General features: G+C 47.6%; 1 protein-coding gene across 2 annotated transcripts; it reads right to left on the bottom strand.

Annotated features, from left to right (window-relative positions):
* Positions 1-1,445: 1,445 nt before the first annotated feature.
* Positions 1,446-4,093, bottom strand: LOC144947812 (aerolysin-like protein). 2 transcript variants are annotated; one of them, XM_078877165.1, is made up of 3 exons: positions 4,062-4,093; positions 3,041-3,103; positions 1,446-2,477 (listed from the first exon to the last, which is right to left on the bottom strand). In XM_078877165.1, the coding sequence occupies exon 3, from the start codon at positions 2,466-2,468 to the stop codon at positions 1,527-1,529; it is 942 nt and encodes a 313-aa protein (XP_078733291.1). In that variant the 5' UTR covers positions 2,469-2,477; positions 3,041-3,103; positions 4,062-4,093; the 3' UTR covers positions 1,446-1,526. The 2 variants fall into 2 exon arrangements, with proteins under 2 accessions (XP_078733291.1, XP_078733292.1); XM_078877166.1 differs by having other exon boundaries at positions 4,069-4,089.
* Positions 4,094-13,781: the final 9,688 nt, after the last annotated feature.

The raw sequence follows: 13,781 nt of genomic DNA on the forward strand, positions 1-13,781 counted from the left end.
TGGGCGTGGTGCTGACCACCCACCCCCTCGTGTGCCGTGCCGGCCTTCATAGGCGCTCGATTATAACACTTGCCCCAACAATCTGTTAAGGCTATGCAGGGGATGTTTGTATTTTGCGACTGCGTGCGTGAGGAGCGGCGGTAGTGCAGTGGTTAGCGCCGTGCGCGACTAACCAGGCGACCCGAGTTTGATTCCCGCTCACGGCCAACCACAATTGAAGATTATCTGAACTTGTTCCGGGCCTACCATAGCTCGATTTAGCCTTAAACGAGTACCTTGCAACTTTAATTGATGCTCTCCTGCAGGGCCGGATCATGGTCCCGTGATGCCCTTGGGCACATGCCTTTTGGAGCTCCCCTGCTCCGCTTTCCTATATTGGTATTGTGGGGGCCGACGTCCACCCCGCTGCCCTCGTTGGGCAGGTGGAGGGCAACGTTTGCCCCCTCCACTCCTTCCTCCACCGCGCCGTTTGGCCCTTCTCACCGGGCCCCCGCCGATCGGGTGATCGCCCCCCCCCCCCGCGCCAGCGCCCTCTGAGGGACATGGCCGATTGGCTGGCTCACCACCGCCCGGGGTTATCCCGCACACGCCCACCACCACAAAGTGACCGCAAAAGCGTGCAAGCGCGCGCCCCTGCAGGCGCGTATTTCGCAAACACGCGCGTTAACCACGCGCACCCCTACAAGCGCTTATTTCGCGCACAGGTTCGCGCTAAAGAAAACGGCGATGTTAATATGCGCGCCCACCCCCCGGGTGGTTAAGCCCTAATCCACTTGCACACAGGCTAATGTTAAAGGGCTGTATGAATGTGCACGCGCACCTCCGGGTGGCCAAGCCCCAATCAGCTTGCACAAAGGCTAATGCTAAAGGGCTGTATGAATTTGCGCGCACGCCTCGCCGTTAATGCTATTGCCGCTGTGTAAACGCCGGGAACCGCACCCCACCCTAATTACTCACGCGGCATACTGCAGGCGCTCATGTTTCACACGCGCCAGCATCGGCGGCCGTGCATGTTTTAATACACGCGCGTCTCGCACACACGCTCAAAACACATTCCTTCGGGGTGGGCAGGTAGGAACTTGGTTGGATAGCGCATTCGTGCACGACAGACAAATAATCCCTGGTGGGAAGTGTGGAACCTGTTGTTTCAAGCTGTAAAACATACCATGCCACTAACCCAGTTTCAATCATGGCCATACAATGCAGAATAGAGGATATGAAACTCGATACTCTTTAGTTCTTTCGGTAAAGTCACGGTGAGTAGAACCAAGGAATGGATCCTTGCAGTCACGAAAACAAATTTAGAATATGAAGCCCAATGTAACTACAAAATAATCCCTGCCAACAGCAAAGGGTGAAATATCCATGTCTATAAACATTAGAACCTTGTAAAAATGTAAATTCCTTACATGCAACCACAAACATGCAAAGAGAAAATTGAAGTGCAATGCAGAAGGCTTTTATTCGTAGTCAGCCACAATTATTCTTTCAGAACATTTGATCAAAAAACGGTAGAAAAATGCTGCTTATTTCTCAGTAGCACGGGCAGTCATTTTGGTGAAAGTGAGCCCCTTGTAGACGCCACTCAGGGGAACGTCAAAGAGAGCGCCATTCATGCAGGTGATGCGCAGCAGGGCCGTGTACGGGAGGTCGATGTTTGCACGCCCGATTTTGGCGACAACGGCGACAGTCTTGTGCGGAGGAACCGAGACAGGGAACGTGAGAGTTTCCGTCCGCTCCTCAGAGTTCTCCAATGCGTGCGTGGTCTCAGAGCTCAAGGTGAAGCTGAACCCGGCCTCCCCCTCCACGACCTCAGGTATGCCTGCCGAGACAGTCAGGCTGAAGGTGAACTCGATCTTGTTGGTCGTAGACCACGACGACTTTTTGGTTATCGTCTTGGAGCTCTCGAAGGTGTGAGACTGCATGACGCTGGTGTCGTTTATGTACTCCATTTCTTTAATCTCCTCCATCTGCACGTTAGGCAGAACCTGGTGCATAGTTGGGTACTTCATGTTCTGGATTACCGACGACTTTACAGCATTGATGAAAAGGAAGCCCATGGAGTCGATGTCAGCCCCCGCTCGGCCCTGAACGCCCAAGCAGATGCCGGAGCCCACATCGATCTTGTACTCGGTCTTGAGCCCCCAGTCCGTCATCTTGGCAAAGAACTCACGGTTGCGGCTCGTTCTGAACTTGATGGCACCCAGACGCGTGCCAGCCCCATTGCCCCACAGGGAGAGCTGCGACATGAACTCGCCCGACTGGAATTCAAACTGCTGAGCAGAGGAGTCCACGGTGCCGAATTTCTGCCTTCGCCCGTCAGTCAGCCACACCTCCACACCCCTCACTTGCCAGCCTCCAACGCTCACGGAGAGTTTCTGCAGCGTGGCCGCATTGCTCCTCCCATCAAACGAGAACGCATTTCCACCTTGCCCTCCAATGATGTGCAGCGTAAGTGGGTACGACATTATGTCAACCTGGACGGAGACGGAAGGGAAAGCATAGCAAGCATGTTTCAAGCCAAGTATTCCTGCCTTACTATCATTTACAATAAACAGAATCAGGACTACAGTTCACTAGCAACTGTAGTTCAGTGTACCATTCGTGTCTTAAAATACTTAGGAAGGACTGAAAAATAGTGGGCACCAAATAGTGCACAATAGCCATTTTACATGCTGTTAAAGCATGTTTTAAATCTTTGGCAAGCATGCAACAAACATAATCAGAGTCAAAATTACTACCGTTTTTAGATTTAAATGTGGAATCAATATTAAAGCAAAAAGTGCGCAACACAATGAACTCTTCGCTGATAAATTAACAATTAGTCCTTCAAGCACAAGCGTGTGTGCTCATGGAACTGCGGGCATGGTTGGTGGCAGAGTATCAAAACTAAATTCCCATACATTTTTATCCCAACATCAAACAGCAGGATAGAGTATGGCCCATTCCAAAACCCTCGATCCACTCAGCCACAGTAGACCATCATGCAGTGGGGCAATGCAAGAGGGATGCACGTGTCAAGTTGCAGTAGCACAAATACCTTTTCTTTCCACGAACAATGAAAAGTTCGGATAGACGATCCAGGGACTTGGCTGAAGGAGACCTAAACGGGTCATATGAACAGAAGCAGTTGGGTTAAGGTAGTGTGGGGAAAACAGATTAAACCTATAATCAAAGGCAACCATGTTTACATATGCAGATCGCCCAGGCAAGAACCATCCTGACCGAAAAATAAACAGCGGAGGTTTTTTAGAAGGCAGGCATAATGCAGTGGGCATTAGGCGTTGCATCATATCAAGGTAGAGAAATTTATGACAGCACTGTTTGAAAAGGGGACAAATTAGACCCTTCTTTAGATTAAAAAAAATTAGGTGGCAGGACACATAATTAATTTGAGAATTCCCATTAACTGTTTCAAACTTAAAAAAGGGTTTTCAGTTTCTGCAATACAACCCTCACATTTCAGGTCAATAAAACGGAAGTAGTGCAGCCCTATGCTACGAATCCATTTTTAAAACATTAGAGATTCAGCCAGAATTTGGGCAGGTGAGACTTTGAAAAAGGTGCAGAACAGACAGTTTAAAAAAATTACGGGGAGATCAAACCGGCTAATACTGGAAAATATATTGTTCAAACAAGCCCATTGTTGATTGAGGGAAATTTTAGGTAAACAAGCTAATGCATGCTTTTATTTGCAGTATAAAACTTCTTGACCCCAAAATTAATCAAATTTGGTGCCTTTAATGGGTGGTTGGCTTGCATAAAAATGTCGAAATGGAAGGTTACATGGATTATGTTAAAACGCAATAAGGAGCAAAATGTACGGGACCTGGACAGGCTTTAAGGAAATATTGAATTGTCATGCGCGGTGAGTGCGTGTAGAAAGCGTCAGCTCGTTCGGCTTAGTACCTCCGAAGACATTAATCCTCAAAGTTAAAAAAGAAAACTGACCACGCAGAAAGTTAAATACAAGTATGGAAAAAAAGACAACCAACATGCACCCAACATGGTCTGGAAAGAGGCACAACAGCAAATCCAGCAATGTAGCCTGCCCCACTTACCACTTACAAAAGCAGTCAGCCCCGTGAAGCGCAGATGCGGTGTGCCGTCTGCTCCCTCCTTTATATCGAGGTAGCGCACGTCACGTGGAACAATCACGCGGGGTTGCCTTCCCATCCCTGGCCAATCATGGGGGTCAGAGGGAGAAGGCAATCATCGCGAGTCAATCAGTATGATGATTCACTAATTGGATGGGTGGCGCTTCCTGCACTCGTTCCTATTTTGCGTGAGACTCCGTTAACGAGCCCAGCCACGCGCGCTAGGGCTTCATAGACGCAATCACGACCCCCAAATGAGTATGTTGAGAGTCCATTGAGGGAGCTCACATCACGTGACAGAATTACGCGCGCGTGCCTCCGCCCATCTTCCCCTCCAGGCCAATCATCGGGAGCCAATCACAGCGAAGATTCGCTCATTGCACGCGCGTCCATTGTGTGAGGCGCCGTTCATGAGCCAAGCTACTGGCACGCGCCTCGTTAATGCAATCACGGTCCCGATACCAGGCCGTGAGTCAATTGAGTTGTGTACTGAAGTGATTTAAACGTTTCTTTTTTCTCTTTATCATGGTCCACACGAAAACGTTCAAATTAGCCTCGCTACCATCACTATCTGTAATTCATGTTGTTAATAAGTGCCTTATCGATTGAACTGAACGTGCCTCTGGATATTTTGTTTTTACTCATTTGTTCAATTGTGGAATGCTTTGATTTGTCTGCTGGCCGGGTCTCCCTTGAACACGTTCCTTCGGAGTGGGCAGGTCAGAACTTAGCGCATTCGTGCGATCCGTGTCACGCGGCAAAAGCTGCGTGGGGCGGCGCGTCACGTGGTGCTGAGCCCGTCCGAAGCGCTCTATGAAATACAAATCGAGGGCGTGGCTATGCACGACAGACAGATAACTAATTCCTGGTGGGCAGTGTGGGACTGTTGTTCCTACCTGTATTACCAGCACCGTGTCAAGGTTCACCCCACACACACACAGAAATCACACTGCGCCGACGCTCTGTAGTAAAGTTTATTACTGGCGCAAATACACACTACCTGGGGGGGGGATATTTCTTGGGAAGAGCTTAGCCTAACTCTGCCTATGAACCCAGTTGCTCAAACGTCCTGCCACATACCTCGAAGCTGGACTCACGGCGTCCCACGGATGCTGAGAGTCGGAGGGAGAAGGACGAGAGAAGACTTGACCTATCACTGTCTCGCAGCCGAACTCGCTGGCATCATATAGATGCTGTGAGCGGCTTGAAGAGGCAGGATGGCAGGGAGAGGGTCTTGACTGCCCGGAGGTTGCAGACAAGAGAGTGAATCGTCCCGAGGCTCCCACCTTTATTCTCTAAACTTCAAAGGCCCAGGGGGGCGTCGCTCCGCGCAGCCAATCATGCGCTTACCTGGAGCGTTATTTTACGTTACGCCTCGACCCATTGTCTACACACCCGCCCTCGGTCCTGCGGAATACACCTCCGTGGAAGGTCCAGGGCTTTCCCTCCCCCCTCCCCGTCTGCGCCGCCTGCATGCTATTTCCCCTCTGGCCCCTTCCCCCGTGATGTGAGCGTTCTCATTGCGGTTAGCCCGGTGAGTTTCTGTGTGCCCATACAATGTTTAGCCAATTTAGGGGCACCGCAATGTAACCTGTCCTGTGAGGGTCGGCCAATCTCCTGGCACCGGGAAACCGTGAGACTCTCCAACTAGGGGCCCTTCGAATTAAAACCCGATGTGCCAGGAAACCCCCGTCAGGACACGACGTGGGAGCGCTGCCTGCGGGTGTGTGTTTAGTGCGGGAGCCGGGAGAGGATCGCGGCGTTTGCGGAGTTGCTGCGAGGTCGTGGCACCACAGTGTCTTTCTTGCCTTCCTCCATGCAAAACCATCCACTAGATCGTCAAAATCGAGCTGTCTGACAAGGTCTGACTCTATTGACATAAGTGACGATGAGCTGAGATGTGTTTGGTTACTCCGCAGCTCATTTTTTAGTCTGCCTAAAAGGGAAAATGTCCGCTCACCCTGGCAGTTTGTCACTGGCAAAGCCACGAAAGCATTGGTGAACACTGACTCCAGATTAAGTGCTTACAACGTCTCAAGCAATTTAGTTTGGCACTTCTCACCCTCAGACATAAAAGACTTGAATTGGATGAGTTCGTTGGCAAAGTTCATGTCCAGATTCTTAGGTTTTTTCGGTAAAGTCACGTAGGTAAAACATCAAAATTAATGAAAATAAAATAAAATAAAAACAAAAATCACGACGTTTCGGAGGCAACACAAGTCTCCGTCATCAGGTGGGACGGAGACTTGTGTTGCCTCCGAAACGTCGTGATTTTTGTTTTTATTTTATTTTCATTAATTTTGATGTTTTACCTATGGGACTTTACCGAAAAAACCTAAGAATATGATTCCTTGCAGTCACGAAAGCTTCAAATCTAGAATTCATGTCCAGATCTGATGGATATGCAGCGGTGAGTGATGAGTGATGTCCACTATGACATCACTCATAATAAAGGTTTTTGGGTTAGATCGCGTTATTTATAAATGTGTCGCAACTCTCCACCAACGGCTAATCAGTAAAAAATGTGTCACGTTGACAAAAGACAAACCTTTCACTACTTTAGCCCACCAGTGTGTTGAAGAGTGAATCCATAACATTTACAATTTTTGAGTACGACGTTTTGCTGGTCATTACATCCAACATCATCGGGCAATTTGCCAGAATATTGAAGCCTGCTCCCGGTCTTAAATAGAGCAGCAGAGTGACGTCATCATTTAACCCAATCAGAGGTGGAGAGGGGGGGGGTATTGTAATTATATAAAATATTAATTGCTATTAGTAATCAATTGTAGATTAGTAATTAGTTGTAATGTGTATTATTTTATAACTGAACCCAATCCCTATACCCAATCAGGTGCAGAAATCAGAGGTGGCGGAGGGGGGGGGTTATTGTAATTATATACTACGTTAGTAATCAGTTAATTCGTATGTGTTTCCCCCATAAGGAATTGTAATTGTAATATGTATTATTTAATAATACGCTTCCAGGCCGCACTAAGCCTGTAGCTGTCAGAGCGATTAAAGTTATTTGTTTTTCTCTCAATTTCAATGGATTCTCCAATTAGTCTTGCCCAGTAATAATTAGTTTTACACAACACTTCAACGTTATCAAAATCAATTGAGTGGCCTTGTTGGCAAGCATGTTCTGCCACTGCCGACAGTTGTGTTTGAGATAATTCAATACTTATTTGGTGTTCTTTTAGTCTTATGCTGATGTTATGTCCCGTCTGTCCAATATAGCATCTTCCACATAAGCAATTAATCTGATATACACCTTCTGTTGATAATTTAGGTAATTCGTCTTTCGTACAAGATACTAGTTTTTGAATTTTGTGTACTGTACAAAATCTTACTTTAATGTTTTGCTTTTGCAAAACACGGGCTAATTTGTCAGTTACTCCTGAGATATATGGTATTTTAATTGTTTTAATAATCTGATCACTTTCAGCAGTGTTGCTTTGTGATCGTGATTTGCAATTCAGTGCTCTGTTAATTTGAGCATTATTGTAGCCATTCTGTCGTAGTGTTTAATCTCTCTCCCGAGACTTTCACCATCAGAAACTGTTTTAGACTGATGTATGAGCGTCTTAATAAGAGAGGATTTCTGAGCTCTGTGATGATGTGAATCTGCATTCAGATAGGCATCAGTGTGCGTTCCCTTTCGGTAAACGCTGTGTGTTATTTTGCCATTTAAGCCATGTCCAAGCAAAATATCTAGGAAAGGGAGTGGGTTATTCACCTCTGTTTCCATGGTGAACTGGATGGCCGGGTTTTGTGCATTGAGATGATTTAGAAATGCATTAAGTGTATCTTTACCATGTGGCCAGACAACCACAGTGTCATCAACATATCTAAACCAAAAATATGGTTTTAACGTACTTGAGGCAAGTGCTCTTGTTTCAAAGTTTTCCATGTACAGATGTGCTATAGCAAGAAATAAAGGAGAGCCCATTGCTGCTCCTTCCTTTGTTTAAATAAACCGCCTCTCAGGTGGTGGCGGGTTGCGACACATTTATAAATAACGCGATCTAACCCAAAAACCTTTATGTGTTATGACATCACTGTTAGACACCTGATCTGACATAAGCAGAACTCCAAAGAGACTGGTCAAACGCTTGTAAGCATCCAATCAATGTTCAAGGCATGCCACTAGCTTATCAATGACCACATACAATGTTTCTATTTTGAACTTCTCCCTCCCCTCAAGTGTCACACCTGGCTCTGAGCTCTCATCTGCAAATGTTTTGCATTTCCTCTTTCCCTGAAGATCGTGCTTATATGACTGAGAGACACCTGTCACATTTACAGCTGCCCTTTCAAAAGCCTCAAACTGGTCTCAATGTCCCGTCACAAAATCCCTCAAAGACAAAAGCTGTGCTGCTACAGAGATGTCAATGTCACTTTTCTGTAGGTACATGCTTGTAGTGTGGAACCGGTCAGGTATGATGCCCCAGAAATGTGCCATGAACACCATCTCTAAGGTGTCCAATTTAGCACATAGTCCAGCGGCCTCAATTCGAGTATCTCTTTTCTCATTGTGATCATTGCACATACCACCGAAGGCCTCTCTAATGTTGGTGTAATTTCTCCACAGTGCCTTGTTTGACTCTGCCCGAGCACTCTACCGAGTACTGGACAGCGATTTTAAAGCCAGTCTGACGTCTGTCTTTCGAAAAACTTTCCCCCATCTGTGTGTGGATGAAGAGCAAAATGTGTACAGTGACTGCAACATTCTAGATTTGAAGTTTTCGTGACTGCAAGGATTCATACTCTTTGGTTTTTTGGTAAAGTCACATAGGTAAAAAATAATATAATTGAAAACAACTAAATTAAATCACGACGTTTCAGGCGCAACACAAGCGTCCTTCTTCAGGTGGGGACAACGTAGCGAAAGCACAGCCGCTTAAGTGTGTCTAAGAGATGGCTGTGACGGCAGCATAACAAAAGGCTGCTTAATCTTAGCTTCCTTATCTACTTCCGCCCCCGGCATTACAAAGCTTCAGTTTGAACTCCGTACGCTGCGCTCACCCCGTTCCTCACATCGTTGCCTCCCAGCCCACAGCCCGCCCACACACTCACCATGGCCCCTCCCCTCCCTCCATCCCCCGCGACTATATAATTCCTCGGCATAGCCATCTCTTAGACACACTTAAGCGGTTGTGCTTTCTCTGCGTTGTCCCCACCTGAAGAAGGACGCTTGTGTTGCGTCCGAAACGTCGTGTATTAATTTAGTTGTTTTCATTAATTTTTTACCTACGTGACTTTACCGAAAACCAAAGAGTATGACTGAAACATGTTAAAAAAAACTCGTCAGCATCTGGGCTACTGCCGTCTAAGGTGATAACACCAACTAAGTTAAGTGAATGCGCTGCGCAAGGCACATACTCTATCAGAGGGTTTTTTTTGTTTCAGGTGGGCCTGTAGCGCATTGTATTTTCCTGACATATTGCTTGCATTGTCATATGACTGACCTCTACAGTTTGAGAGGTCCAACCCAAGGCCCTCCACCATCAAAGTCACACAGTCTGCTAAACTTTTACCAGTGTGGCTCTCAATTGGCTCAAAACCCAGGAACCGATGTCACCGCCCGCGGGTAGGGAAATCGAGTTCCACGCCTCTGTGTGTGCGCGCGCGTGTGCGTGATCCACCAACCCCCGCTCTGCATCAACAGTGCTGGGTTACGAGGCAGCCCACGTGCAGCGCGGGAAGGCAAACCAGCGCCCAGATAATAATCCCTTACACGAGACGCGCAGCAGACACAGCAATTACCCCCCGACTTGTGTCGGGTTTATCTGATGCCACGTGCTATCGTTGGACGAACACACCGGGGAAAACACAGCCGGATATCTCTCTCTACCTATTCAAGACAAAAGGTCCCGCGTATAACCTTTTTAACAGACTGTTGGGGGGCAAGTGCTGTGAGCGAGCATCTATGAAGGCCGGCCACGGCATACGTATTTTGTATGCCTGTTGTAGAGCTTCTTTCGCATGGTACTTAGGCAACCGCGCTCAGTGGAGGTGCGGGGGAAGGGCAACAAACTAAACACAAGCATATTTTTGGGGTGGGTGGCCAACACCACGCCCGGCCGCCTTTGTCTCCCCCAAGCTGATGTTTTTTTTTTACACACACCGCAACAGGTACTAATTTAAGGAGGACTGGTTGAAATATTTGCTGTCGCTTTTATTGGTGGTGAGAGGGAATTGAACTCGGGTCGCCAGGTTTGTAAAGCGGTGTGCTAACCACGACCCTCGTGGTAGTGCACACACACGGTCTACTGTATATTAAGTCTACAATGTGTACTGTACACAGTATACTGTACATCTCAACACACAGACGCACATATGCAGGGCAATTGACAGATCAATATCTCCCCGATGGATAGAGAGGCTGACAGCCGCGTGGGTTGGAGAGCTTCTCGAAAGTCAGAGAGAGTCAGAGTGGTTTCCTGCTGAAATCTGAGACGGTTGGCGATGAATCTCCCGTTCACAGTCGTGAGCCAGAACGGTGGAAATTCCTCATTCTCATGGTGGGGGTCAACGTGGAGAGGGACGGCGAGCCGAGACAATTGCGAATCGAGCACAAGAAAGAGAACGCGGGGTTTCCACCAGTCCCGGAATGGGCATCTGCTTTTGAGTGGCAGGAATCGATTTGTACTGACGTCTGATGGAATTGTGTTGAACTTTTTATTGACAGCTGACTGCGCAGTCTGGACAGAAATGTGTCCGGGTTCTAAATGTGTAAAAGGTGGCGACCCTGATCCAGACATCCACTCACTCACTCAACCGCTTAATTACCCACTCATTCACCCACTAATTAATCCACCCACTCACTCACCTACCCATTCACCCACTTACCCAAGCACTCACCCACTCGCGCACATAATCACCTATTCACCCACCTAACCACCCTAGGGTTGATACCTGTTCCACCCAGTTGCGGGCCGTGTATTTTTTACACCAAGGCCTTCAGTGCTATCCTCCCGCAATTAAACCGCCTTCGAATAACCTCACTATGACACTAGGGCTATAGGCTATTGTCATTCGACGTAACCACCCCATATTCACAGTGACAGTAACCTTTATCGAGTGGAATAAAGTGATTTAACACGAGGCTCAACACCTATGAGAGTTACAACACACTAATTGCAGACACATGAATACATGGTGACTGAAACCATCAAGGATATAGCACTATTACGCAGTATGACAGGCTGCTGCATCACACATAGACATCGCATAGCCCAAATCAATGTCATTACCAAAGAAACAAGAAAAAACTCACAACAACCAGCCACATTTACTCATACGACCACCAAGCAAGCAAAAATGCCGTAAAACACAAATAGCACAATCAGGATTCAACAGGCTTCTCCACAGAAAAATACAAATCTAAAGCACTACATCTAAAAATCTAAACGTCACGAAAGAAAGTTTAAATAAATATTAGATGATGCTATGTTACGTGCTAGCTAGTTTTACTTCAGTTAGCTAACTGGCCCTCTGATCACGCCACACCAAAAATGTTGACGTAGGCGGCTAGGCCAGCCAGAAGGCTCCGGCGTGTCAAAGAATATGCCCAACATGGCAAACTCGAAATATGATTGGTTAAAGAATATAACAATCAACAACATCGTCCCCATTTGCTTCAACAGCAACGGGGATTCACTCGACATTCTGAAGGCCTCAGGATAGATTTTTCACCCGGAGAGGCGGGGACAGCACAGGTGGAAAATCTGATTGGATAAAAGCTCTAATTTATGAGCTGCACTGGAAGCAGCGCAACTGAGGGAGAGAGTAGCAATGAAATGACGTTAATAGACTGGTGGGAACGAACTTTGTAAAATATATATAGCATTAATGAAGATTAATATAATTTTTTAAAAATAAAAATGTCTGATTCTGACAATCTCTAGGCCAGCAGAAAATGTCCTTGCTGGCCCTAACGGCCCTCCTCTGGTTCCACCGGACCCACACGCTCAGACTTCTCGATATCGAGAGACGGTGGCGGACACCACCACCACTACAACTGCCTCCACCATCACCACCACTACCACCACTAACATCACCACAAAAACCACCAACGCCACCACCACCGTCATCACCACCACCAACACAACCACCACCACTGCAGCCACGACTACCATCATCACCATCACCGCCGATCCCATCACCAACAACAACAGCCGCCATTCGCCACGAACTGGCCGTGACGTTACCACGGCGTCTGTGCCAGGCCAAGTGCACTCTGAAGCCACGTGAAGTGTCGATGGCTCGCTGACAGGATGTCACGGGACAAACCCAGGTGCCATGAGTTGACAGACTGAGACTGACAGATGATGCACTAGCTGTGCCCCCCGACTGTGCCAACTTGCTGGGGGTTCCCCCCGCGCTTCGCTCGTTGTTGTGAGCATTGCTCCTCTGCCCTCAGTTATTGTTGGAGGGCGACTGTCTCCAATGGGCCAGTAGCGTCCTTCACGAGCCTCCTCCATAGAGGCCGATCTTGACACCGCTAGTACCAATCTTCGGCAGGTCCACTCAGCTCCACATCTTCCTTTACTGTATCAGTCCATCTCTTTTCAAATCCGTGTCGCGCCCGTTTTTGCCCCATCTATCCTGCCAAACAGAAACTGCTTCGGCATGCGGTGGATTGGCATGACCCAACCAACGCAGCCTTGCCCGCTGGGGGAGCGCACCAATGGGAATGTGTCCAGATATATCAAGGATTTTTGACCTCACACAATCCAGCCTGGTTAAACCCAGGATGGATCGTAGGCATACCAGCCGGAATGTTTCTAACCAGCGCAGATGTTCCATTAGAGGAGTCCACGTTTCCCAAGCATAGATATGGGAGGACGTGACTGTGGCCAAGAAGACCCGACGCTTCGTGCGGAGTGACAGACCAGGTAGCCTCCAAACAGCATTATGCAGCCGATGAAAATATAATGCTGCTTGACTGATTGGGAGTGAGACCTCTGGTGCCAAACTAGGTCTGGTCATAAGCACACTGCCCACGTACGGAAACCTCTCCACTCTCTCCACAACTGCCGCATCACCAATAGGGAGTTGAGGAGGTGGATTGTTTGATGGCACAACATTCCCAGGAAGGTGCTTAGTTTTGGTAGGGCTGATGGAAAGTCCCCACCTCTTTGTGGTACGCTCCAGGTTTAGCAGCAGCGCCCCCAACTCCTTCCCTGAGTGACCAACAATCACCAAATCATCATCATACATAACATGATAGACCAATAAGGAGCCATCCCTCGATCGCACCCGGGTATCGATCAGCTTCCCATTCTATCTGTACCAGATGCAGGCGAGGTTCGTCCACTAGGGGCGTTGGGGTGCCGCCCCAAAAAGCAGCTGGAGATGATAAATTATTTTTCTAATAAAAATACTTTTCTATAAATGGTTTTGTTGCGTTTAAAAACAATACAATATAATGATTATTTGGACGTTAATTGCCTAATGAAGATAACATTTTCAGTTCATAATAGAAACCGCTGCAACGCAGTCTGATTTGTGCCTCGGGGAGGTGTCGGGGCAGTTGCGAAGGTGTCCAAGTGAGAGATATCCCCTCATTCATTGCGATTTGCTTAGCATTTTAAACACGCCGTTTGAGACCTATTCAGGGCAGTGAAAAAGGCTCCTATGGCTGTAATGATTATGTCATAACGCGTGGTTGCACTG

Source organism: Lampetra fluviatilis, chromosome 47 (genome assembly GCF_964198595.1).
Source record: "Lampetra fluviatilis chromosome 47, kcLamFluv1.1, whole genome shotgun sequence".
NCBI classification, from domain to species: Eukaryota; Metazoa; Chordata; class Hyperoartia; order Petromyzontiformes; family Petromyzontidae; genus Lampetra; species Lampetra fluviatilis.

Coding starts and splice junctions, on each gene's coding strand:
- LOC144947812 (XM_078877165.1), bottom strand. CDS start 2,468: ATGTCGTACCCACTTACGCTGCACATCATTGGAGGGCAAGGTGGAAAT.